The 25,245-nt window shown below is 40.9% G+C and overlaps 1 protein-coding gene across 49 annotated transcripts in view; it reads right to left on the bottom strand.

Moving 5' to 3' along the window:
• LOC103480676 (protein tyrosine phosphatase receptor type D) overlaps positions 1–25,245 on the bottom strand; it is a 455,017-nt gene that overhangs the window by 32,453 nt on the left and 397,319 nt on the right. For 13 of the 49 annotated variants that reach the window (XM_008435747.3, XM_008435746.3, XM_008435752.3 and 10 more), the window contains 15 exons: positions 23,077–23,088; positions 19,536–19,805; positions 17,136–17,717; positions 15,967–16,112; positions 14,149–14,293; positions 12,280–12,585; positions 11,205–11,398; positions 10,132–10,158; positions 9,175–9,292; positions 7,966–8,553; positions 7,437–7,537; positions 7,070–7,326; positions 6,091–6,184; positions 3,781–3,990; positions 2,307–2,467 (listed from right to left, as the gene is read on the bottom strand). In XM_008435747.3, coding sequence (XP_008433969.1) covers positions 2,307–2,467; positions 3,781–3,990; positions 6,091–6,184; positions 7,070–7,326; positions 7,437–7,537; positions 7,966–8,553; positions 9,175–9,292; positions 10,132–10,158; positions 11,205–11,398; positions 12,280–12,585; positions 14,149–14,293; positions 15,967–16,112; positions 17,136–17,717; positions 19,536–19,805; positions 23,077–23,088 — 3,211 coding nt within the window. The remainder of the gene's footprint in view (positions 1–2,306; positions 2,468–3,780; positions 3,991–6,090; positions 6,185–7,069; positions 7,327–7,436; positions 7,538–7,965; positions 8,554–9,174; positions 9,293–10,131; positions 10,159–11,204; positions 11,399–12,279; positions 12,586–14,148; positions 14,294–15,966; positions 16,113–17,135; positions 17,718–19,535; positions 19,806–23,076; positions 23,089–25,245) is intronic. The other 36 variants (XM_017310431.2, XM_081600016.1, XM_008435773.3 and 33 more) reach the window with 8 other exon arrangements.

Raw genomic sequence — 25,245 nt, 5'->3', positions numbered from 1 at the left:
TCCATCAGTCTTATTGCCATGATTGTATTTGGAGGTGTACAACTTACTTTTATGTCCAGGCTCAGCAGATCTCACCTCAATTTTGTTGTGTTGTTGCATGAAAGTTGCATTCTACCCCATAAATATTGATCTTCAAGAGAAATATCACCTAGTTCTAGTGCTAAATGTCCCCTTGCCTGTCAATAACTAGTACTCAATGTTTAAATCTACTGGACTTTACAGATGCTAAAGAAAATAAATCATAAATAATAAAAAAGAATCAGTGTTTTTTTAAAGTAAGTTGTAAAAAAATGTTTTCCAGTTTAAATATAGAAAAATATGTACGTTTTTTTATTTTGTTCATTTTGATGCTAGTGACAATCCAGAAAAGTAGAATATGGCTATTTGCAACTGATTCTTATTAGTCATACTGTGCTGTTACTCTCCACAAGCTGTAGCTTGAGCGCTCCCATGAAATTAAGCTTAGGCGTAGATATCTGACTGAATGAACTGCTGGTTATGTAGAAGGCCAGAGGAGACGGACGAGGAAGTGAACGATGCAGGAGCGCCAATGTGTGCAGGTGCATGTTTAAAGGCCGCGCGTGTCCTGGCGGAACAGGAGGACACAGGAGAAGGGAGCATAAGGTCAAAAAATGAGGATCTGTAGCTCAGGTTCCCCAGTTGGATGGGTAGCAGCGAAAGGTGTGGGGAGAGGAAGGGGGGGGGGAGGTTAGGATGGCTGGGAAGTGAGCCCACACCCCGGGGTCCTTCTGAAAGCTTCACACACATGCAGTTGACAGGCAGCAGATAGTCAAAGCTCTTCCCTCCTACGCTTGACTGATGAGCAGTGACATTACGGGCTCAGAATATCACTAGGGGGTTCCAGTTAAAAGAAAAAAAAAAAAGGGAGGGAGGAGGGAGGGGGATATTTTCATTCAGTGGGAAGAGCATTACAGCAGTGTTTGCTACAGTTTAAAGAGAGTTCCTGAGTGTGTGGAGGGAGGCGTGTGATTAACTTTCAGTCAGCAGACGTGTCTGCTTGAAGGACTGTGGGCGCCTGAGCTTTGATGGCTTGACAGTTCGGGTAGACGCATGTTTGGAATTACTCATGTTAGAATTAATGTGAATTACTGAGAAGGAAGGTCACACTTAGTGCAAGGATCGATGCGCCTCAGGCTTAAAGGTAAAAATCACTTTTTCTACATCTGAACACTGGAATTTGGTTCAATGTTTCAGTTTATTCAGCACTACAATGTTGTCATTCATATAGCATCCTTTATAATTATTAGCCACCCTGGTGAAGATGTAAAAAAACAAACAAAACAATATTTGTCTATTTTCTAAACTATTTTGTTTCTAGTAAATTGATCAGTTTCTAGGAGTTTATTACCTTATTGATTCATTTTTGTTTCCCCGATGAATAAATTTGATGTGACATAGTAGCCTATTTTTATTTTTATTTATAAACTCTTCAAAGTGGGAACAAGAGGAGAACAAGGCATTTTTAGTAAACCGGACGGGTGTTAATCTTTATTAGACAGGAAATATCTGCTTGCTAAAACCTGGTCAAATTTACACTAAGAGCTATAATTGAAACAACTAGAACTGTGACTGACGAGGCTGGACGAGGATCCAACTTTATCCTGCCACAAGGCAGGTCACTGCCAAAAATGCTCTCCTCAATACACCGGACCATAAAACGGGGCACCGAACCGCACTGACCAAAGGATTCAACAGGCTTCCATAACAACCATTAGACGACAACCGGTTGTTTGCAAGCCAAGGCATCTCCCACAACCGCTAATGTAAACAACAGGGTTCCTACAACTTTACTACAAAATACCATACCTTGTCTTTATTTTTATTTTTTAACCCAGAACTAAAGAGATAAAGAAGCTAATGAAAGCAGTTAAATGGCTGATAGTTTAAATTTTAAATGGATGGGAGAAAAATGTCAAGATTTGATGTAGTGACCCTACTACCCCTGTCCCCCAAAAAAACAAAAGACACAATAATAGTGTGCAAAATAAATACATTTTAAGAATCTGAGTTTTTTTTTTTTCAAAGTTTTTATAATGAAATGAACCTTGTTCTTTGGTCAGATAAAATTTAAACTGTGCTTTTTTAACAACAAACACTCCGGGGGTGGGGTGGGGGAGGTGGGGGTTCTAGTTGGAAACAAATGTGGCAGACACACACACACAAAATAAAAGCACCTCATGCACCTCACTGTTCAGTTTGGTAGAGGCTCTGTGGTGCGGAATACGTTAAGCGTTTCCATCTGCGACAGCTTGTTGTGAGTTTCCGATGCGCTGCAATGTCCTCACCTTTTATAAAGAAGGATGGCGATGACGATGCATATGATGAAGACAACTGCCAGCACGGGCCCCACCACCCAGATGAGACCTTCCTCCTCGTCCATGATCGGCTGGGGATTGAGGTCTGCTGAAACAACTGGGTCGGAGTACGGGCTGGTGGCATACATGATCTGAGAAGGAAAAATCAGAACCTTGGTCCAGATTTAGAAGAAAGCAGGTGAAGTTTTTGCTGTTTTAAAACCCGTCTGATCTTTTGCTCCACGTGTTTCCTATTCAGTTGCAATGTGGTTTAGTAAGGCAAATTCAAAGCTAATTCAAAGTTTCCTCTTGAGTAATTTTATTATTTTTTGCACACCTGCTGTTTGACCAACTACAATTATCTGCGTATCTTTCTTCTCAAGGAAAGAGCTGATTGAACCATTTCATATTCAAACCAGAGATAAAAAGATGGTCTCCGGGGAAGAAAATGTATGCGTTAGTGGGCAAATTAGAGATTTGCGTCTGTCCGTCATTATCTACCTGAACTCGGGGTTAGTGAGGAGAGTACGAGGTAGAGCTGTAAACCCTGGAGCTCATCAAATCCATCATCTTGCCTGCAGCTGCCTAATCATGCTGCTTTCTGCTCTTTCGTCCGCACTGACACGCACACACACGCACACACACACACACACACACACACGCACGCACGCACGCACACACACACACACACACACACACGCGCACACACGCACGCACATTGACACACTGGCTGCAGCAGCGGAGATAAGGTGGACCACATGTAGGATGCAATTAAAGAGGAGCTCTGTTATCGAGGCGTTCCTGCGATCAGCGAAGGTCTTCAGGGGGTTTCTCTCCCTGAAGCGTCCAGGGTCAGCTTCTTTTTGGACACGTTCCCACTGCTGCTTCAAGTTTTCGTGGCAAAGCTGCACAAGCCCTCAGAGTAACACACAACCAGAGGCAGACTGCGACCTTTGGCCGAGATGAAGTGGATTTGACCCTTTCCTTAACAGTTTTTAGAACTAAATAAGAAATCAGGGAGAGAACTTGAGCTTTAAGATCACTGTGTCTTGAAAAAGTATTCACATCCAACCTTTTAACTTTTTTTTTTTTCCCCAACCATAAACTTAAATGTATGTTCACGAGATCTTAAATGATTCACCAACACATACAAGGTACAGAATATTTGAGATTGTCCTTGCTGATAAGAAGCATTCACGCAGCACAATGATGGTGTTCGGTGTGATGCTATACTTTTGATATTTTCTTATAACCAGCTCTTTATCCCTAACTTGTCTGTTGTGTTGCTTGGTGATACAACTACATACTACTTTTTTTGTTGGACTATTAAATAAAATTCCAACAAATTACATCAAGATCTTGGGGCGGTACAGGGACAACGTGAGACTGTTTGCAGTTTTTTTTCTCTATAGAATACCGTTACTTGAATACAAAGAACAGAACTGAAAAAAAACCCAAAACATACGTTTTCAGACATCTCCAGCACGGCGAGCACGAAGAAGATGTATTCCTGGCCGTTCTGGAGTTGCTTGTTTTCAAAGTCGTCGTAGATCTTGCCGTCTCCCAGGGTGAACTCTTTGGGCAGGTCTTTGAAGTGTGCAGCGATGTAGGCTTTGGGCTCGGCGTGCCTCTGGAAGCGAAGGCCTCGGCTCGTTCGGTTTATCTCTTTCAGTAGCTTTAGTGAAAAAAAGAAAAAAGAAAAAAAAAACAGCTGATAACGCGGGACACGTTCCAGCTGCACGCACACAAAAACAAACCCCGCACTCACTGAGTCTGACAATCTCTTTTGATTGCTGAGCCAAAAATGCTGATTGCAAAAAAAAAAGGCAGAACATGAGAAGGAAGATCAATAACTTTTTTTTTCTTATTTCATCTGCTTTTATTTTATTTGACGACAAAAGATTGAGAGATTAAAAGATTGCGTGAATTTTTCCGTCATTTAAAGCAGCTGAGGATTATCCAGCGGCTTCAAACAGCGAGAAACGGACTGAATTAATTCAAAACTTGCATCGCTCTGTTGATACAATCAAAAGCTTTTTTTTCTGCTTATACGCATCGACGAGTAAAATCTGGGGAGAACTTGGCGGCGTCTGATAAGTGTACTGTAATTTATTTTCCACTCATTTTCCACAGAAAATGAATCTTAACACAAATAAAACGAAGAAAAGTTAAACATGCCGCAAACAAAAACGGACTCAGACTTTGAATTTTGTGGGTTTCGACATGGCGTCGATCCGTTTTGACTCCTTAACTGTTATTTGGGTAAATGATTTCGCCACCTTTCTTTCTCAGCCACAAGTGATAATGATCCTAGGAGGCTGAAAGGAAAACAATGCCCTTCATGCAAGCCGGTGTCGTCAAATTCAAATTTCCTCAAATTATGGATAATTATGCTAATCGCGCCTGGTTAGCCGTTTCTCTGTCTGAATGCATATATCCAACATGTGTGTGTGTGTGTGTGTGTGTGGCTGCCGTTCACATTACAGAGTGTGTGTCCTCGGCCGTTGTGTGCTTTGTTTTGGCTGCGGGGGTGTTGGTGCTGCCCGATAATGTCTTCAATCATCTCTCCTGTCAACACGGCTAAATCTAGCTGCCCTTGGGAAAAGTTGTGAAAAGGTGAGTGCCAATATTGACAAACAAATAAATTCTGACGGAGAGGGTGACTTTTGGGGCCATCGGTCAAGGCTGCAGACTCGGGCCTCCGGGCATGAGCCGTGAAGGTGTTGCTGGATGAGACCCCCTTGTGTTTTCTTTTATCCATCTGTACCTATGATATAATGTGATGTTTATAACCAATACAATAAACATCAGAAGTGTCGCTGCCTTTGCCAGACTCTGAAATAGCTGTGCAGCGAAAGGGACCGATCTATTCGTAGTTTTCTGTTAACAAAAAAAAAAAGGGGGAAATGACATCACAGTTCAAGCCAGAAACTGGATAAAAACAATTGAATGTATGATTCTTAACAAAGCTTTTGATTGGCTTTCAAAATGATTAAATAAGTTTAAATTAAATACAAAAGAAACATTTGGAGCTGTGGCACTCGAAAACCAAAAGGTTCTGGTTGTGTTACACACTGAACCACTTGAAATATCTTTATTCTTTGGCCACTTTCACAAATGTGCTCAGCTGCCTTATGCATTTTATTCCCTCCTCTTCAGACATGAAATATAACTTCTGTGCGATTCAAGTCTGAAAGCAAATGAAAAGTCACTTTGTAAAGTAATTCTCACAAGTTTGATACTTTCAACACGTGAGATTCAAACTTTAGTCCTAAATCTGTATTTGTAAAAGCCATCATTTAGCTATCAACACGGCTGCACACCTTGATGCTTCAAAATTACCCAACTTTGTGCATGTAGCTCTAAATATAAAACGTCAAGTGGCGTGTGCGCTAGTTTTTCCTGAAACGCGAAGAGCCGCTAAGGCCTGATGCAAGCTCTTCAGGTAATTACTGCAAATACAAAGAGGAGGAGGAGAAGGTGGAGATGGGATGGCAGTTTGCAGTCCAATTGATGGCTACTTCATGTTCTCATTTCCATATGAACAGTGCTCTCTGGAGCTATTTGCGTCAATCAGAAAGACTCATCGCCCGTCTCTCCTGTCCTCTTACCTGTCTCGACGTGCTTTTTGCTGCTTTGAGAAATTAAATATGTGCTCGTCGCGCACAACTTTGCAGGCCGAGTTATGACACGAGTCTCGACAGAATGCTGCAAACAGAATGTGAATTGTGCCGGTATTTTTTAATAATTTCCTCCAAGACGATCTGGAACGCACCTCTTCCAGATTCATCTCGTCCGGACTGTCCCAGGGACTGTAAAACTTCCCAGTGCGCTGCTTCTTCAGAGGTACGACCACGATATAGTAACCCCTGGAAAACACGCAGAAAAAGAAGAAATGTCATGTGTAAATCACTCGTTTCTGTTTCTGTGTGTGGCTTAGCATGCTCAGGATACTTTGCCAGTGACGGTCACTTCCTACTCAGGTCCCCAGTGGATTAAGTCAAAAAAAACAAAAAAAAAACAGAATTAAAGCATTCTCATCCCATCATCAAGGTGGCAACAAAACTACCAAACTTGAGATTTTCACCAGCGAACATTAGCCCGAATGGCACTGTAGCAGGCTAATGCAAAACTAATTAGCTTAAGCTGCATTATGGAAACCAGTGGGCCAAGTGCAACCAGCAGCATCAAAAAAACAAAAGGAAAAAAAAAAGAGTTGGAAGCCATCATGTGCAATGTAATGTGCTCCCTAGCCTTACGACAATCCTGGGCTTTGTTGAAAGGCTGTAAGAGACTTTACTGGGCTTAGGGGAGTGCGGTCAAATGAGTCCGGCTGCTTTAGTATGTAATGATTGAGGTGAAGAGGATATTAGTCTCAAAAGCAGGGAGGAATAAAAATAGTTTAGGGGGAAAAAAAAACGTCATTACTGACAAGATGTTGTGCATAATTGGTCTCTGGGAAGACCCGTCCTAAGTAAGGTGTACCAACACTGTTTAAAATTTATGATTTCAAACAAGGCAAAGATTTCTTGAAACCTCTTACCCTGTGATTTCAAATGTTTTTAAAAGCCAGAGAAACTACTTGGGATATTGTCTGGCATCTGTGTTGCTGCACACTGTCTTTTAGCTGACTGAAAGAAGGAAAAGAAATTGTCTGATTGGAAATATTTTCAGTGGTATTTTTATTTTATCAGCATACAAACACCTTACAAAATAGCTACATATCACTCCAAACTGGCATCATTCAAGCTCACCTTACTCTCTCAGAAGTTTGGACCGGCGGGAGTTCTACGGTCACCATCCCGTCTGAATTTGTTTTGCCGATCATGTAGGGCTTGGTGCGAAGGACATCTGGAGCCGTCATGGTGGACACGCGATGCTGAAGACCTCCAGCGCTGTTCCCGCGGTTGGTCAACAGGAAGGAGTACTGTGTCTCTGGTTGAAGACCCGTGATAAGCTTCTGTGTTAGCTTTCCGTCCACCTCCACGCTCTGCCCATTATCGTAGAGGATCTGCGCGTGGGGGAGGAAGAAACGTCTCATTTAGACGTTGTGGGGGAATGTGTCGCGCGTCGTTCACTTGTTGGGGTTATAAGCTGCGCGCAAGGTGAGCGAGCACTCACAGTAAAAGGTTGTGCCGGGTTGTAGGTGTCTGGGATTTCCCACGTCAGCAATACTGACGACTTCATAGCAGCTCTCACGTGAAAATTTTTTGCAAACACTGCTAAAAGAAAGGGGGAGCAAATGATTTAGACACAAAACACCCTCTCTGTCCGTCTACCTTTGACCCCACGCACTAGTGCTTACCTGGGAAAGTCTCCTTCAAAACCAGGTTGAAACCAGAACTATGTTGAACTGAAAACTGTCCTCTTACCTTCTTACCAACACCACGTTTATACAGTAATGACTGACCTTTACTTAACTGACAAAACACAAAGAGACACACATACTTACTCCTTGGGAGGTCTTAAATTATAGGATAACAAAAAAACTAATGATAGGGGAATATGTTAATACCAGAGTCTTCTGGTTGAGTCAGCTTTAGCTTTTTGAGACATTAGGACGGAAGTTGCTGCTGAACAGGTCTGAGCAGGAAAAGGTTGATTTTTAAGAGGAAAAAGGGGCTATAAGAAGTTCAGTGTCTGGTCCTACCTTGATCAACAGGCTGTGTTCTGAATTGGACACTTGGGCTATAGGGACCAGAGCCCTTGCTGGTGAAGGCACACATTTTAATATCATAAGTAGTGTCTGCCCTGAGCCCATCCAGGAGGACGGTTGATTCCGGGGCAGTGATGAAGAGTTCTGACGGACTCCGCGGGCTGTTGATGTCTTTGTACTGCAGAGCGTATTTCACTATCTGACCGTTTCGCTCTGCCAGGAGAACGGACTGCCAGCTGACCTGAACTGTGGAGGTGCTGGCTCCCTCTGCCTTAATGTTCTGCGGGTAGCCGCTCGGTACTTCTTCGTTTGTGACCACCTCTTTGACCGTCTCCTCCCCAAAGCCCACCTTATTGCGCGCCGAAAGGCGGAAGGTGTACGAGGCTCCCTTGTGGATCTCTTTGGTGGTGTAATGGTTCTCTCGCTCAGGGAACTCGATAACAGTCAGTGGGTCAACGTCTTTGCGGCCAAAGCGAAGGCGGTAGCCCTGAAGGGGGCCGTGGGTTATCGCCGGGGGGTGCCACTGGAGGAGTGCCGTCCCCATGTTTGTTGTACTGACCATGAGGCGAGGTTTCTCAGGAACTATTGGTGGGAATAGAGAAAAAGTTCTTAGAAACATAAAGGACGGTGTTTTCTTCATGCCTTCATTGCCTTGGATTAAACCCTGCTGTTCTACCCATAAACTTGTTCACAGCATGTACATTGTAAAGCTGAATTATAATCACATCCAAGCAGCAGCAGTGTCTCCCTGTTAATGTGGTATGGTTCTCATTGACCTCAGTTTGTTTTTATTTGTTTATTAATTTGTTCGTTTGCCCATTTGCAGTGCCGCTGCTCTCGCAAATGCTACTCCACACTGCTGGTCAGCAGGGTTACATAGTAGGCTACTGCACTTTTTTCCACTTACAGGAAAGACAAAATATAATACTTCTGTCTGCAAAAAATCTGACATAGAGGAGAAAACTGGTTGAAAATGTAAAGGTGACACTCGTTCAAATGCTACAGCAGAGAGTTAAAAGTACTTGGAGAAAGTCACATATTTTCTTTCGCAGGAATGCGATTAGAACGCCTAACGCCCAACCGATGACAAAAGAAGGCTGCTTCTGTTTCTATTATTTGAATTGCTCATAGCCTCGCACTGTCACAGGAGATGGAAAGAGACCGACTTCCAGTGTTCATCTTTATCAGCGATGATTGGATTACCTGCGCCAGTGGTGGTGATCAGTTTGGGTTTGCTGCGTGCACCGTCGCCCTTTGTTGTGTAGGCTGCCACTGTGACTGAGTACGTGGTTTCGGCCTGCAGCTCAGTGATGATCATTTCCTGAAAACATGCAAGAGTTTAAGGTGCTGAACTCTGAGTTGGTCTCTGCACACATAGGTGAGCAGAGATCCTTCAGGTCCTATGTAATCTCTCTGTCTGCTACCGTTTTAGCGAAAGCATAAGCATGACTACAATTAAAATCCTACTACAGCGTCTGAACTTTATTTTAAGTAAATCTATTTCATAATATTTGGTTAGGTATCAGTTTAAGAAGTCTTGGATTACGTTCACACAACAGGTCTTGATCCTCAATTCTGATTTTTTTGCTAAAGTCTGGTGGTTTTTGAGTTGTTGTTCATACTGCTAAATAAGTGCGCATGCAATCAGGCTTCTGTGTGAACGATGTACGACCCCAAAGCGACCCGCACGTGCAGAAGAAGAACGCAGACGTCACATAGCGGCAAACTGTTTACAGAAGTGACGGTGGATGCCGCCGTCTATGGATTGATTTTAAAATTGCTGAGCAGTGGGAGCCGACAGTATTGTCACAAGAGCATAAGACAAAGGAAGCCAAGACAAAAGAAAGACGAGTGTCGGCACTACTTGCTTCTGCCATTGTTTACTTCCAAATTTACTGGTGCAGAGTTATGATCCATGTCTCACGTCAACGATGTAAAAGTTTGGTAAAATGCTAGATGACTGTTCAGACTCCAAACTTTGAAAACTTCTGTAAAGTATCTGATATAGTGTCGCATAAAGAAGTGGCACAAATTGGATTTTTATGGGTGAAAAGATCGGAAATGGGTTGTTCAGACTGCCTTGAAAAAGCAGTTTATGGGCAGCGTTTCCCTGCTGTGTGAACATAATAAATAATAATAAAGTCTATTGTAGCTACTCACATGTTCAGTTGTGTCATCGTAGTCCCACTGTGTGTTGTCGAAGAGCGGACAGAACAGAGACAACAAGTGAGCAAAGGTACAACAGTGACTGGCAAGAAAGCATTTACACTCATTTTATCTGTAAACACGCAAGCACCAAATGTTTGCCGGCAAGAATATTTGTAGCAAAAGTGAACAATAAGCCAAGCGCAAATGGTTTGTGTTTGTCAACTGAAGTAAGATCAGTGAAGTTTAACAATGATCTCACTCACTGCCTGGCAAAAGTACTTACAACTTAGGAGATTTTATTGGGATCTTAAATGAAAAGGCAGACACAAAGTACTCCATCACTGTGAAAAGTAAAAAAGATGGACTAGTGGTTTTCACATTTTTTTTCACAAAAAGGAAAAGGTGTGGGATGGATTTTGATTTTGTCTTCTTTACTTTGACACCACAAAATAAAATGCAGCGCAACCAATTGCCTGCAGAAGTGACTTAATTAGGAATGAGAGTACTTTCGACTTGCCTGTCACTTTCCTGCTGGTGCATCTGAATTTCCCCACTGAGGGACAATAAAGGCAATGACTGTTCTATCTGTGTGGAGCTTCATCTCAATATGAAGCCAGCTGTTCTGCGGAGGCCTTAGGCAGGAAACGCTGCTGCCCACAGTGGAAGAAGAGACTCTGGTCAGAGGTAGGGCAACTACCTCATACAACCATGCTTCATTTTCCTGACACTTCACAATTATGCACTACCTTGTGTTAGACGTCATATAAAATCCCAACAAAATAGAGTCTGTAGTAGTAATATGATAAAATGCCAACAAGTCCTGTTGCTAATGCAAAAGCTTTACGTCGTCCCTAATTTCTTTACACTCAACCTCCAAGAAGCTAGAGGTCTAAGTGCAAGCCTGAAACATTTCTTGGAAGTAAATTGTAGCAAAATGAAGACTCAAGACTTTTGCACACAGTAAAGGGCATTGCCATTACCCATTTGAAGGTGAGGAGGTGAATGAGACAAAGCAGTACTACATGTCTGAGGAATGAGGCGGCAGGTTGTGTGTCTGGTTGCGTTGACGGTGGGTGTTGTTGTACCTGAGCATCATCAATCAGGATGTCCTTGATGACTGGCTGTCCTGTGGGCTCCCCATTAACCATCCTGACATAGTGCACCTGGTATCCTCGGATCTGACCGTGCTGCTTGGTGGGCACCGGTGAGCGCCAAATCACTTTAATTGATGAAGAGTTGACAGCCTCCACCTCGACTTTACGAGGTGGCCCACTAGGAACTGGAGGAACACCATGGGATAAAAGAAATAAGGTCAAAATTATAGAGAACCCCCCCAATCTTTGCTTCACCCTCTTAAGCGTCGCCCCCAAAAAATGTTGCGGTGACCAAAAAACAAAAAAAACAAAAACGCACAAAAGTGCAGAAAACCGCAACAAGCACTGCATGACAGAGTTATTTCAACAATGGTAAGGAGAGAGGGGGGGGAAAAAACAACAGCAAAAAGCAGGTCCGACAACTGACCTAATCTTGTAAAACCATTAAAACCGAGTCGGGTGAATTGTAAAAAATATGGCGTAAAAAAATGGGTTTTGTCAAAATAGAAAAGTGGAGCCAAAAGAGACTTCAAGAGTTTCATATTCTTGAAGTGCAAGAAGAGTTTTTGGCTGTGATGTAAGGGGGAAAAAAAAAATAAAAACAAAAAATGATTTAGTATCACATGAACTGACAAAAATATTAAAAATGGCCTTTAAAAAAAAAAATCTTCCACATTTTGTTTTTCCCACTGTCATGATTTTCAAAAATTTGACATCTAAAAAGAACAAAAAAAGTTACAAAAACAGACAGTTGGGACTGGAAGTTTGAGGCCCGGAGGGGTAGAAAAAGCCATACCATGTGTTGAAATTAAGCAGCGTGAAGGGCAGAAAAAGCCAAAAGAGTCAGTTTGGTTAAAAAAATGACTTTCCAGAACAGAGCCGACAGTACCGAGTGGTCACAGTCATTTCAGAAGCAGGCAGAGGGGGTAGAGAAGAGGCAGCAGCAGATAGAGGCTGTTAGTATCTGGGGGGGTGGGGAGTTGGTTAGGTTAGGAAAAGCAGGCTGGATTTTCAGCTGGAGCTTTTTTTTTATTTTATTTTTTTTTTATTTTTAGCAAACACATACCATCCTCCTCTGTTCGGATAAGCTGCGGCAGGCTCTCAGGTCCTGCTCCGACATCTGTGTGGGCAGTGACCGTCACACGGTACTCAGTCCATTTTTCCAGGTTCTCCAAAAGATACTTGGTGCTCTCCGGAGGGATGGCAGAGATTCGGCGAGCGGCGGTGTCCTCGCCTTCGGTGGCGGCGTAGTGAATAGCGTACTGCGTCAAGATCCCGTTTTGCAGCTCCACGGCTGGCGGCCGCCAACTTACCAGAATACTGGTCGAGCTGGGGCTGTGGCACTTTACATCCTGAGGTGGGCCGGCGGGTTCTGGACGGCGAAGTGGTTCAGTAGCAGATCCGTTTCGTTTGGGTTTGGTTTAGATTTGTCAGATGAGGCCATTCATTTAGTTGGATTTGTTGGGGTTTTTTTGTTTTTAAAAGAGGTTCAGTTTTTTTTTTTTTGTGATGAGGTTGATGATGGAAGAATCAAAAGAAAAAGAAAAAGGAAAATAAAATGATGACATGAAAAAAAAGCACGAGGACTTTGATGAATAAATAAAACAAACTTTAAAACACAAATAATAAGAAACGAATGTAGAAATAAACACACTTTTTTTTTAAAGTTTACAACGAAAGGAAGAATGATTGGAAAAAGGAGAGCTGTACCAGAAGTCACCTACCTTTGCCATGAAAAAATATAAATTCATATGAAAATAAAATGAAAACTTCTTTCCCATTGACGTCATAAACAGGTTAAAGAGACAATTTCAAATGTTACATTTTGCAAGCAGTTACCATCAATCCAAAAACATAAAGGTTGATGCTGAAGTTAATTTAAAAAAAGGGGGGAAAAAAATGTGGTATTTGTCACCAACCTTTCCGAAGCCTGTTGGTTTGTGGTAAAAGCCTGACTGTACAACAGAGAGCTTTGCAAGGAGATATGACTGATTCATTACATTCTGACAACATCAGCATGCGTGAGTTTCTCTTCTTTAATATCTTCGCAGGATTTAAATTTCTGAGTGTCTGTACCCACCTGATTACCTGCCTCTGACTGTCAGACCCCTCAGATTTATGCTGAAAGTCCAAACTCAAAAAAAACAAAAAAAAAAACAGAAAAAAACAGAAACTGATCGGTTTGATTTTTCCATTCTGTGAACTGATATGAAGAGCTGGATACGTTTGGAGAAAGCAGCAGAATTTAAACGGCTGTTTTTGTTTGTTTTTCCAACATAAATCTGAGGTTTTTAGGAGGTGGGAATGTCTCTAACTAGAATGTTGCTTTGAGCTTTCTATGCTGATGCGACTCAACAATTCTCTGTTAAATTTAAATGGCGAATTAAAGAACAAAAAAGTTTGAGATTTAACCTTTTGTCTTTAAAATATGTAGCCGCAGAGAAAGCTCAAACTAAACCTTTATTCTCCTGGCTTTGGCTGCCAGGCAGCTTCAGGAGACATGGTTTCCAAAGCTCCGTTTTGCTCCCGTTTTATTATTATAAAACTCACACATGTGTGGACGTTAGCATAAATGATTCAGGAGCTTGAGCGTTAATTTTACTCGAAACTGTTTTGTGCACAACAAAGAGGAGCAGGGGCTTTTGTAAACCATTCTAATGACGTTGCAGGAAGCCCAGATGGCTGTCAGTGCAGCCACTACAAGGAATGCTGCAGTTTTCTTTTTCTTCTTTTCTTCTTAGATTTAAACATTTTTCAAATGCATCAAACATTAATAGGTAAAAAAAAAAAAAAAGAAAAAGAAGAAAACGGCAAACCAAAAGGCATAACTGACATCTCCGCCCTTTTGAGATGTTTGGACTTCAAAGAAAAAGGCATTTGAAACACGTTTGTTCCCAGATGTTTTAAAGTTGGTCAGATAAAGAAGAACACCTACGTGTCTGTGGGGTTTCTGCAGAGATGTCGCTGGTGTAAGCTCCAATTCCATGTTTACTGCGGGCGGCCAGACGAAAAGTGTACGTGGTGAAGGGCTTCAAGTCCTTCAGCAGGTATGTGGTTGTCGGTTCGAAGCTGATTCGTTTCTGTGAAGATAGTTTGGCCTTCCGTCATTTCATTTCTTCTTTTCCTAGCTAGGAAACACTCTAACATATGGAACCTCGTTTACAAGTAGATTCTGGCAAAGAGACCAGCATGGAAACAAGGAGCGGACCAATCAATGTGCCGGTCAAAACAGGTCTACAGTTTAACCTGTTGTGCAAGTTTTTCTTTCATGTTAAAAATGAAAGAGTAAAAGAACCAATTATTTTTTTTCTTTGATTAGTTAATTTAGTAGTTTGGACAGGAATGCTCTAAAATTTTCATTTGTATTGGAGAGCACCAGCTTGTGCAGCCTAGACAAGTTTGTATTATTTCATGGTATTCAATGATTTTCAATAAAATAAGATTTTGAACATTGAAGGTGTCCTTATAACACCTGACAGCCAAGAACAAAATTGGTATCGGTCAAAAGTGGAATCAGCAGGTCAGGCTTTCTAAAGACCGGTAGTTTTTATTCTACAGGCCAAAAACTGCAATTGTTGCGCTCCTAACAGAAACAGCTTTTGACACAATTTCAAACATAAAAGCGTACACTGCAGACACATGGAAGAAAGATTCATATAATTCAGTTTAGACATCAAACTTTTTCAACCAAACCAAGGAACTCTCCTTTTACACTTTTACACTAACTTTAAAGTTAATTATTATTTTATTGCATAAGTATAATCCAGTCTTAAATCTGAGCACATTTATTTTGTGGTGGAAAGAATCCAACGTTAACAAAAAAAAAAAAGATGTTTTTAATTGTTGGCGCCGCAAACATTAAATTTAAATTGAATATTTAAATGAAGCATTTTCTTTCTTATAATTTGGTATTTGAAGTTAATAAGAGCATTGAGGAACTTTGATCTAGTGAACCATGATTTTCCAAGCCAGAGAAATTAATTTCTTTCAGGCAAGACAAGAGAACATGGAGTACAAGTAAAACAGTTGTGTGTTGACCTGAAAATTAGACAAAATGGCTAAAAGAAAATAGCTACTTGCCTGAACTTACTAAAATCTTTATTAAGAGTAACAACTATACAATGACAAGCGAATCAGTTAAAGGAGGCTAAAAAAAGCTTGACATTAGAAAACAGCAAGCAGTGAGATCCTGGGGTCATCAAGCCTCAACCATCAGATACTGACTTTATACCAGATGGTTGGGACACCAGGAGGCAGATTTTGCTGCCCGACCATTAGCAATGTATCAGTGTAAAGTTTGATTTTGAAGCTGGAACCGTGTGGTACAGTCAGATAAGACCAGGACTGAGCTTTTACAGGGAAACACATGTACTTTGTTTATATATCCGGGAGCATTGAAATACAAAAAGACATTTCCCCCCTCATTCCTTTTTTTATTGCTTAATATGGTAATGACAATTCAAAGGAAAATTAAATAACTACTGCGAGCCACAATCTCCAAATGTCAAAGTCATAAAAATAAAAATGCTCGAGGAGAAAAAGTTGCCAATTATGCCCTGTTAATTACTCACAGCAGTGTTAAACTAACAGTCGTACTGTAAGTAATTAAGGAGGGTAGCAAGCGACTCTTAAAAACACTATTAAAACAACTGCAGCCTTGTTATTGTTATGCAAAATCTGGAAAGATTCAGAATATTTCTTATGTGCAAGCAGACTTGAAATGCAAACTGTTCACGTCATAAGCAGTAATTACCTCGTCTTTGTCGTCCTTCTTTCTGTACGTGAGCTCATATCCGGTCACTTGGTTTTCCAGTCCCGTCTGGGCCGGAGCGTTCCATGAAAGCAAAATGCTCGTTTCTGATTTGGCTTCTCCTTTGAAGTCAGTCGGCTGGGAGGGAACTGGGAACAAAGAGACGAGTTCATTATGAGCCACATTACACGCGATTCATTGGGATTTCGGTCACACTTCTGGACACAACAGCGGAATGGTTACGGCCCGGAGAGATGTCAGTCTCATAGATACCACCATGCCATCCTCAAATATACAATATATACAATATTGTTATTATTGTTTTATTACTGAATGCAATTTATGGTATATACGGGGTTTCTAATAGTTTTTCATTACTGTATTATTATGAACTTATTTAGAACACATAGAATAAAAACTCTCTAGCTCATTTCCATAAACACTTCGATGTGGGATTAAAACCCCCTTATGCCGCCTCTGTGTTTTGTTAAAGGACTGTGGTGGTTAGGGGAGTTGAATTCAACCCACTCCTGGTAAGCCCCTTACTCACCAAAGGATGTAGTCACAGCTCTGTGTCATCTGAACTGTGGGAAGTGTGTTATGTAGCTACGAAAGGCCGGCTGTGAGGCCACTAGGCTGGGGATCATCGCACTGAGGAACGGCTACTTAGGTTAAGAAAGGCTGACTTGTTTTTTTTTTTTGAAGTCATAAGATGGTCATCTCCTAAATATGTTTGCATCATGTTTTTATATTATCCACACGCATATCAAATCATTTTTGAGCTGGAGAGTGGTTTCTGTCACCTTTGTGAATCTTTGGTTCTGTAGCACTACCAGTCAGCTCTGCTTCTGCTGGCTGCTCCAGTGTTGTAAGAGTCTGTGTAACAATACCTTGCACATCAGGTCTTTTATTAATTATTTTTTTTATTATTTTGGTAGAATCTTTTCATAAAACCCTTCTTATCTAAAATATTTAAGAAAAACAATTTGATGTGAATTTACATCGCATCAGTTGCAATGATCACAGATCAAACCAGAATAACTCTAAGCTCCGTCTTGCTGGTAAACACTGTGCAATGGAGTTTTCGATCCACCTTTCCATACGGCACGCTTTCATACTTCGTAAATTCTCAAAGCAGGTACAAACTGATTCATCACTGGTACCAAACCCACCTCCGGTCTTGGCGATGATTTGCAGCTCAGGAGAAAGGGGTCCGTCGCCCACAGAGGTGAAGGCCAACACTTTGATGTAGTAGGTCTTATTCGGAATGAGGCCCTGGATGGTGACGAAATTAGACCCCCGAACTATCTGCTTCTCCCAGAGGTTAACGTGCTGGCTGTAATCCATGGTGTAGTACACCCTGTAGCCCATGATTTGCCCGTTGGGCTCCTCCGGCTCGTCCCACTGGATGACCGCTGTGGTCGCGCTCATCATGTGACCTCGGACCTGCCGCGGCGCGGTGCTCGGCGCCTGCTCTGCCGTTTTGGCCTCGATGCTCTCGCTGGGCGGCCCTCGTCCGATGTTGTTCACAGCCACCACCCTGAACTCATAGTCGGAGTAGGGGCTGAGGCCGCCCACGCTGTAGCGGGTGGTGGCCACGCCATCTATCTCCTTGTACAGGTCATCAGAGTACTTGGATTTGTGCTGGATGATGTAGTAGGACACAGGCTCCGGGTTGCCAGAGTCCCAAGTAAGCGTGATGCTGGTGGCTGTGCGCTCAGTCACCACCGGAGTGCCAGGAGCCTTGGGCAGTGCTGCAGTGACAATTATTTCATAAATATGAATAAAAATACAAATATATTTGAAATATCAGAAAACTTTACCTCTGTGATTCATTTCTGAAGCCACCGATTCTCGCACTGTCTGCTTTCAGCATTTTACAGAGCCGTTGTTTATGTTGTTAATCTTAAGATTTCTCTTTATCACTTTAATAATTAAACAGGTAAATTTATTGCTTTAATTCTCCACACCGTGGCGCACAGCAAAGGATATCAGAGCAATAGATCGTGTTTATATGCCATCTGAAGCAGACTACTGGGGGAAGCCTCTGCCACGCTGGTATATTGTGACTAATATCTTCATGTTTTGTCTCGGAAAAACAAAGCTGTGAGCGTGTTTGCAGCCTGGAGTCTATCCCTCGTGTGCATGTGAATGTGGCGCCGCTATCTGGGTTGTCATTCTGGTATATTACGAGGGACAAATGATTACTATTTCAGCCCCAAACAGTAGACACTACTTTCTACCCCTCCATTTAGAAATGGGGAGCTGGTTACTTTGTAGTTCTCTGTCTGACAGATAAGCACTTTGCTATAATCTTAAGCTTGTATCATATGTTCCAAGTCGGGTGCCAGAGGTTTAAGAAAAGCTTTGAAATTGGCTTGTTTTGACAGAGAGAGGTGGGCACGTTTCTGACAATAGTCTCTGCTTGAATGTTTTCTGAACAACAAACAACATCAAATCTACAAGACAAAACTGTTCAATCTTAGCATGAAGTGAAGATGATCAACATTCTGAAAAGTGAAATGGCAACTCAGAAAATCCGAAGAACACTGTGATTGACGCGTATATATTCAACTACTTTTGCAAGTTTTATTTTACTCCAACCACTCAACCTTAACCATCACTGTGTTTAAAATTTATCATATTTAGAACATTGTCATTTTCAAAAAAAAAAAAAAAGTAATCTGAAGAAAAGGCAGGCTTTCAAATCGGTCAAACACATTATGCTAACTGAAGACTAACTACCATATTTTCCGGATTATATAGCAAAACTTCACATTAAGCTGCACCCACAAAGACTTAAAAAAAATAAATAAATTGGAAAGGTACATATATAAGCCGCACCGGGCTATAAGCCACTGGTATATCCGCCGCTCTTGGTTTTCCACAAGATAAATCTGCTATTAATCTCCAACGCTGAACCATGGAGTCGTTCACGCCGAGCTTACATGCAATCGGATCGATGGCCTTCAACTTAATGCGGCATCATATGAACTTCTTTGTGTGGTTTCTATGACGAGGGGGTATGAGTTTGAAAACATTTCTCTGTCATCCCTGCTGCTACCATGTTCTTGTTCTAAATGAAAATCAGCACTTCCTTCTTTGATTTCCAATTTTGACTTCCAATGATTCACTTCCTGCTAAAGAGCCCCCTGGTGGTTGAAGAAAAATCCACAGAAAAGCCGCACCGGGCTAAAAGCCGCATGGTTCAAAAAGTAGGAAAAAAGTAGCGGCGTATAGTCCGAAAAGAGCGGTATGCCCCTTTATACATGAAACACTGTTCAAACTTTCAAGAGGTCACTAGACACTGTCCTGTTACTAATTGATTAAGCTTTTTCAAATCACTTAATAGCTCTTTTTGTTTTATAAAATTGGTTTTCTAAAAAGTATGTTCTATTAGAGAAAAGCAAAGCTTACCAATTGATATATTATTCAGATTAAACATCTTCAATATGCAGATTTAACTTTGCTTCTGGGCAATGTAATACAGGAGTTTGAACAATTATAGCATCTTATTTATTTTTAAATCACAAAATTAGTAAAATCCTACCCATCTTAATCAACATATTCACCTTTTACTGTTATCTGGGCCATAGCTTCTATCACCCCAAGTGTTGACATGGCAACACAAGTGTAGTTGGCCGACTGTCGCACATCTGTGAGCTCCAAGACGTTGCGTCCAATGGGCATGTCGTCCTCCGGGGTGAGATCCTCCGCGCCCAGCATCCACTTGACGTACGGCATGGGCGAGCCCACAGCTACACACGTGATATTCACGCTGCCACCAGGCATGATCTCATTGTCTGTCGGTGGGATGGAGAATCGGGGTGGGACTCGCCGTACTGAAAAGGAATGACCAAGTTTAGAAAAACCAACCGAGAAAAAAAAAAAAAGGATAAAAAAACAAATAAAATCCTTTGTAGTAGTTTCCAAAGAGTTTGATTGTTCGAAGATTGCGCTTTTATCTGCAGAATTCAAATGAAAACTGTTTCATATCATCCGTAAAGACACATTTTAAGCAAATTTTATCTAAGCTCTAATGGTAATGGTGAATGGGTGAACACCAACGTGAGCACTATGCGGAAAACACAGCATCGGATTTGTACACAAATACTGTTGCCAGGCAATCGTATGCAAAGAAACAACTTTTAGACACAAACTGATTCTTACATACCACTGGCATATACATTACAAATATCAGAGCAACACATAGTATAGCCAGAAGAAAACATTTTTGTGTGTGGATTCTTTTAAGGTTCAGTGCAAACAAAACGCAGGACTGTCAGATGTTATGCATTTCTCCTTTAGAACTCAACCAGCTCACAAAAGATAAAAAAAACAAAAAAAACAAGGCAATTCTGCTATGTAGCTTTTTTTTTTTGCTCTGATCATAGGAGCAAAAAAATGTTTGAAAGTAGGCCTAGAAGATATAAGAAACACTTTTATGACTCACACGTTAACGGGAAGTTTTTAATGAACCTCGAAAATGTGTGCCTAAGAATGAGAGAACATAAAGTGCACCGACTGTTGGTGAATTAAAGATGTAGTTTTAAAAAAAATTAAAAGGTTATTTGCAATAATGTGTTGGCAAACATTCGAAGTGCCAACTTGACTCATTTTAAACCCAAATTAGTTGGCCAGGGAGGGAAAACCTAAGGCCAAGTCTAAGAGGGGAAGAGACCTAAGCACACTTCTACTGTCTTAAAACATCTACATCAAAAACGTCGTAGCATGTGTGCTGCACTTCATGAACTGTAAAACCATACTTATGTTTGCAATGGATGGTCGTTCATAGGGAATCCAATGATTTTATTTATTTTTCTTTTTTTTTAACAGAGGAAATGGAAATTGGAGGTGGCACATCACCAATGACTTTCCTGTAAAACATGAAACATAAAACGCGTTTCCAGTCAGAGTAATAGTCGGATACAGAACTAAAGCCACATAAAGAGCAAAAATATTAAAGCAGTTTATGCAAAGGCTACTTTGTTCAAATTTACACTGCACTTCTTTTTTCTAATCAGCCAATCCAGTGTAATTATGGCTTTAAGCTTTATGAAATAGCATTTATCCAAACCACTACGAGATTTATGAGGCAAGAGCTGTTTTAAAAGCTCGGAAGTCGTCTGTGGTCTTGGCCCCTTTTCAGACAGACCATTGGGTTTAGCCTCCAGGACAAACTATAATCTAGATTTCTACTAAATGTAGATGCCAAGAGTGTTACGTGCTGCAGGTGACATGTCCGTTTAAGGGTTTGCAAAGGATAACCCTACTAATTACAATGGAAGAGTTTCAGGAAAAATGTGTGTCATAGAAAAAACGTGAAACGCTCGAGGCAAACAGTGGATGCCTGCCTATTTGTGATTGAGTATTTGTGGATCTACCTTTTGCAGATTTGAGAAATTTACTTATTCATAGAATTTTAAATAGGCTTGAAGCTGGAACACTTCTGCACATTTCTACTTGATAGACTATTGGCTGGCAAAAGCAGAGATGAAAACAACCATAGATGTTAGCTTCTGTAATAGTGCCAAGATGGCTTCCACTGTGTGTGTTACTGCATTTTAATGTATATTTGGTGACTGACATTTTAAAATAGTTATAAGAATTTTTTGTGGGGATCTCAAATATTTGCAGATTTGTCTCATTAGTGCAAGGTTGTGGTCCCTGACCTCCATGAACACCACGGTGTTTTCTGTATATTAAAGTTCTACTGACTTTTGCAGCTTTTAGGCTGTAATAATAAAACCTTATTTCTCTTTTATTTAAGTCCAATGTGCTGAAATTCCAAAATTACATTGACTCAAATATGGGTTTATGAATGCATAACATCTAACAACACAATAAGTAGCACACCAAAGAAGAAAGATTAACAACTTTTAGCTGGACAAAACTGTACAACATCATGGACACAAAGTTGACTTCCAGGACTTTTGGAGGCAAAAGAAATCCCATCATGCAAACAGGAATATGGGTTTTTTGGAGACAAAATGAAAGATGAAAACTGCTTCAAACATGGTCAAAATGTTAGCAGCCATATAAGACTAGTTGTGCTGCTTCTGAGCATCCTCACTTGGTTAGGATTACCAAATAAAGTGAATAATGGGACACAGAAGCAAACAAAACAGACAAGCTTCAAGGATGGGTTCACGTGTACTGGTGAGCTCAGTGTTACTGCTCATGGCATTCAAGGCGGACCACAAATGTCTTTAAAATAAAGAAATGAAATATTTTCACATAACCAATAAGATCCTCTAGTTTCTGTGTCTCTAACCCGAGGACGCGTTAGCTTTACTCAGCTATCGAGTCGCCAAGTGCTTCCTGCTGCCAATTCTCGAAGCCCGCTCTGAAGAGAGCGCGGTAGCTCTCCGGAGAGGAAATCGAAGGGAACTGGCTGCATTATTAAATACAACGTTTCTCTCGCTCAATATTTAATTAATATCCAATTGGATTGCGCTCCCCACAGACATAATATTATCCTGCTCATTTGAATATCATTACATTTGTCAAGACTTGTGGATAAGACTCTGAATGTATCATTCTTTCATGACTTCTCCGGCAGTAACATCCTCATCAAAGGGAGTACATAATCGCTGCGGGTGGAATTGTTTTTACAGCTTGACGCTCGACTTTAGTGTAAATTCCCGAACACATGTCTGTCTATGGGAAACACTTGTAAAGACGCCTGGATGTCTGCATGCAGAGCAAGTCCCGTTCTTCCTCAAGCCAGATTCCCTGTAAGCTAGGCGTAAACCCAAGCAGGAACACTGTCATGGTACAGGGCTGGGAGGGTCAGACGTTAGCAAGTGAGCATGCAAACAGACAGTCAAGCAGATGCAAAAATCAACCTCCCACAGTTCCGCCTCCAGGATACCAACATGTGCCACCTGTTGGACAGTCATGCATTCTGACAAAGAGCAAGGGACAGTCTCTACAGGAACAAGATCACTGAATGTGTGACAAAGAAAAACAATACGCTGAGGCAAAAGCAAAACCAATGGAAGAATGCTCGCTTCAATGTCTGGAAGATGCGATTTCCTTTTTGGTGATGAAAATAAAGAAAATCGATTGCCATAAAGAGTAACTTGATGAAGAAGTAAAAAGCACACCAACCTTCTCGTAGCTCTGAAGGATGTAGGGATTTTGGATGCAGAACAAAATGAAATAAGGGGTGGAGAAAAAACAAGGGAAACACAGAGAGTAAGAAGGCCATGTTTCAGGTGCTCAAATGCTGCCGAAAACATTTCGGAGGACCTTGTGTCCTCTAAAGGGAAGGAAGCCCTGTGAATCTCCCCAACATCAACAAGCAGCGACACTTTGTCAGAGCTAAAACGTTTGAAGTAGCATTTACTCACTTATAAACTGTGCTGTTCCAAAAGCCAGTGGTCTCAAACTCCAGTTCTTGAGGACTGACGTCCAATACACTAGAATTGTGTAGCTCAATTGTTTCGTTTTGTCATTTTGCCTCTGGAGTCCCAACAACAATATTTTCTGATTTTAGCGTGTTGAAGTAAAGACTTGTCAAAGTGTCTCAGCACGCCAGCCTGTGAGGACTGAAAGTTTGAGACCCTAAACCATTTGATTAGCTTCCCAAAAAACTTTAAATACTACCTCTCCTTTTTCATTTGCTTTCTCACTGTCAGAAGATTTCCATGGCTGTACAACAACAGTTGGTTAATGGTCATCACAGACCATCAGCATTCTCTCTCCTGCAGGTTCACACATGTGTTCTTACTGGTGTTTAACAGGGCATCCCACATCAAACTAATGCAAGAATAGAAATGGTAATAATGACAAACAGAAGGTTGAAGAATTGTCGGCTTTTTTCCCCCCACCAACAGTGGGAAGAGTTTGGATTTCTAATGATGCGACAGCAGTGCAGCAAACTTATAATAGGACGTATCTGGAAAACAATATGCTCGATGTCGTCATTTTACCAGAAAAAACAAGACGGTTAAGTAATGTCAAAGGGTTCAAAGAACAGCCTTGGGTTTCGGTAGGTAACTGTATCAAACCTGAGGAGTAAAAGTTTCACATTTTTAGCCATTTTAGTTTATATTGTCAAATTAGGAAATGTTTTGTTCCTCGTCCATTCTGTCAAGTTTGAGCGAAAAAAAAAGAGGGAAAGTATTTATTACACAGATTTATCTCTGTATACGTTTCAGTTTTCCAAAAATGTTTTTAAAGTATTTATTCTGAATTTCTGTATTTTTGCATTGACATTTAATATTTACAATACCTACTCTTTCATTCCAATAAAAACATTTTTGGAATGTTTTATTTTTAATTACTTTTTTATGTTTTTCTTTTTCTTTTGGACTGATATTTCTCTTGGCTGCTGCAACAAAGCAAGTTTCAAACACAGATGGACAAATACAGGATTTTTTAATTGCATTCTCCCTCAGGGTACAAGACAACATTTATAGTGGATAATGCTACCATTCTCAATTATTTTTATTTCTTCTAAAGTGATCATCAAGAAAGTATTAAGGCATCATTATAATGGTGTTCAACAGTAACTCCAAACGGACACAAATGGTTTCTGTTTTACAAATCGGTGTGCTAATGCATCTTTCGTTGTGCTCAAGAAAGGAGATGGAGGGAAACAGATGTCTTAGCCTAAAAGGGGCTGAGTTAGCAAATTTTGTTTGTACAAAGAGACATTTTGATGCAACTATCCCAGATCAAGAACTTAAAAAAAAAAAAACAGACACCAACTACTATACATTTTGTTGTTGCAACTGATATGAAAAAGATGATTTTGTCTCAGAAGTAAGCTTTATTTTTGTAATCTTTCTTACAGACCCCAAAACATCCCTAAGGTCAGTAGGAATTGATACGTGGTCGATATTAAACATTTCATAGTGTGTGCGAAAAGACCAAAAGTCTTTTCTTACACGAAGGGGATAAATGCAACATTATTGTCCCCTGAGACATCTAGAGCTCAGAAGTAAAGCCTGGCATGTCTTCACTATCAGTGAGGTGATAGAAGGCCCAATAAAAGCAGGTTTAAAAACCGTAAATGGCCACAGCATTTGAAGTGAGAAAGCAAACACGGCTTTGAACTGGGTTAAAAGGTGAAGAGAACCTTCACCTGAAAGCTCCTTGAAGGAAAAAAGAAAATGCATTCTTCTGCTAGCCATTTTAAAATATATTTGATAATATTTTAAGTTAACTGTGCTCAACTAATGTGAGGTAAAACGAAGGATTACTAAGTGCTGTTTAACCAGAGTAAATTATAAGTTAGGGGAAAAAAATGTAACAGCTCTGTCCAGGCTGCTG

This window comes from Poecilia reticulata, chromosome 18 (assembly GCF_904066995.2).
Source record: "Poecilia reticulata chromosome 18, P_reticulata-male-v2, whole genome shotgun sequence".
NCBI classification, from domain to species: Eukaryota; Metazoa; Chordata; class Actinopteri; order Cyprinodontiformes; family Poeciliidae; genus Poecilia; species Poecilia reticulata.
Note: the sequence above shows the minus strand (reverse complement) of the source record. Positions and strands in the feature narration are given on the sequence as shown.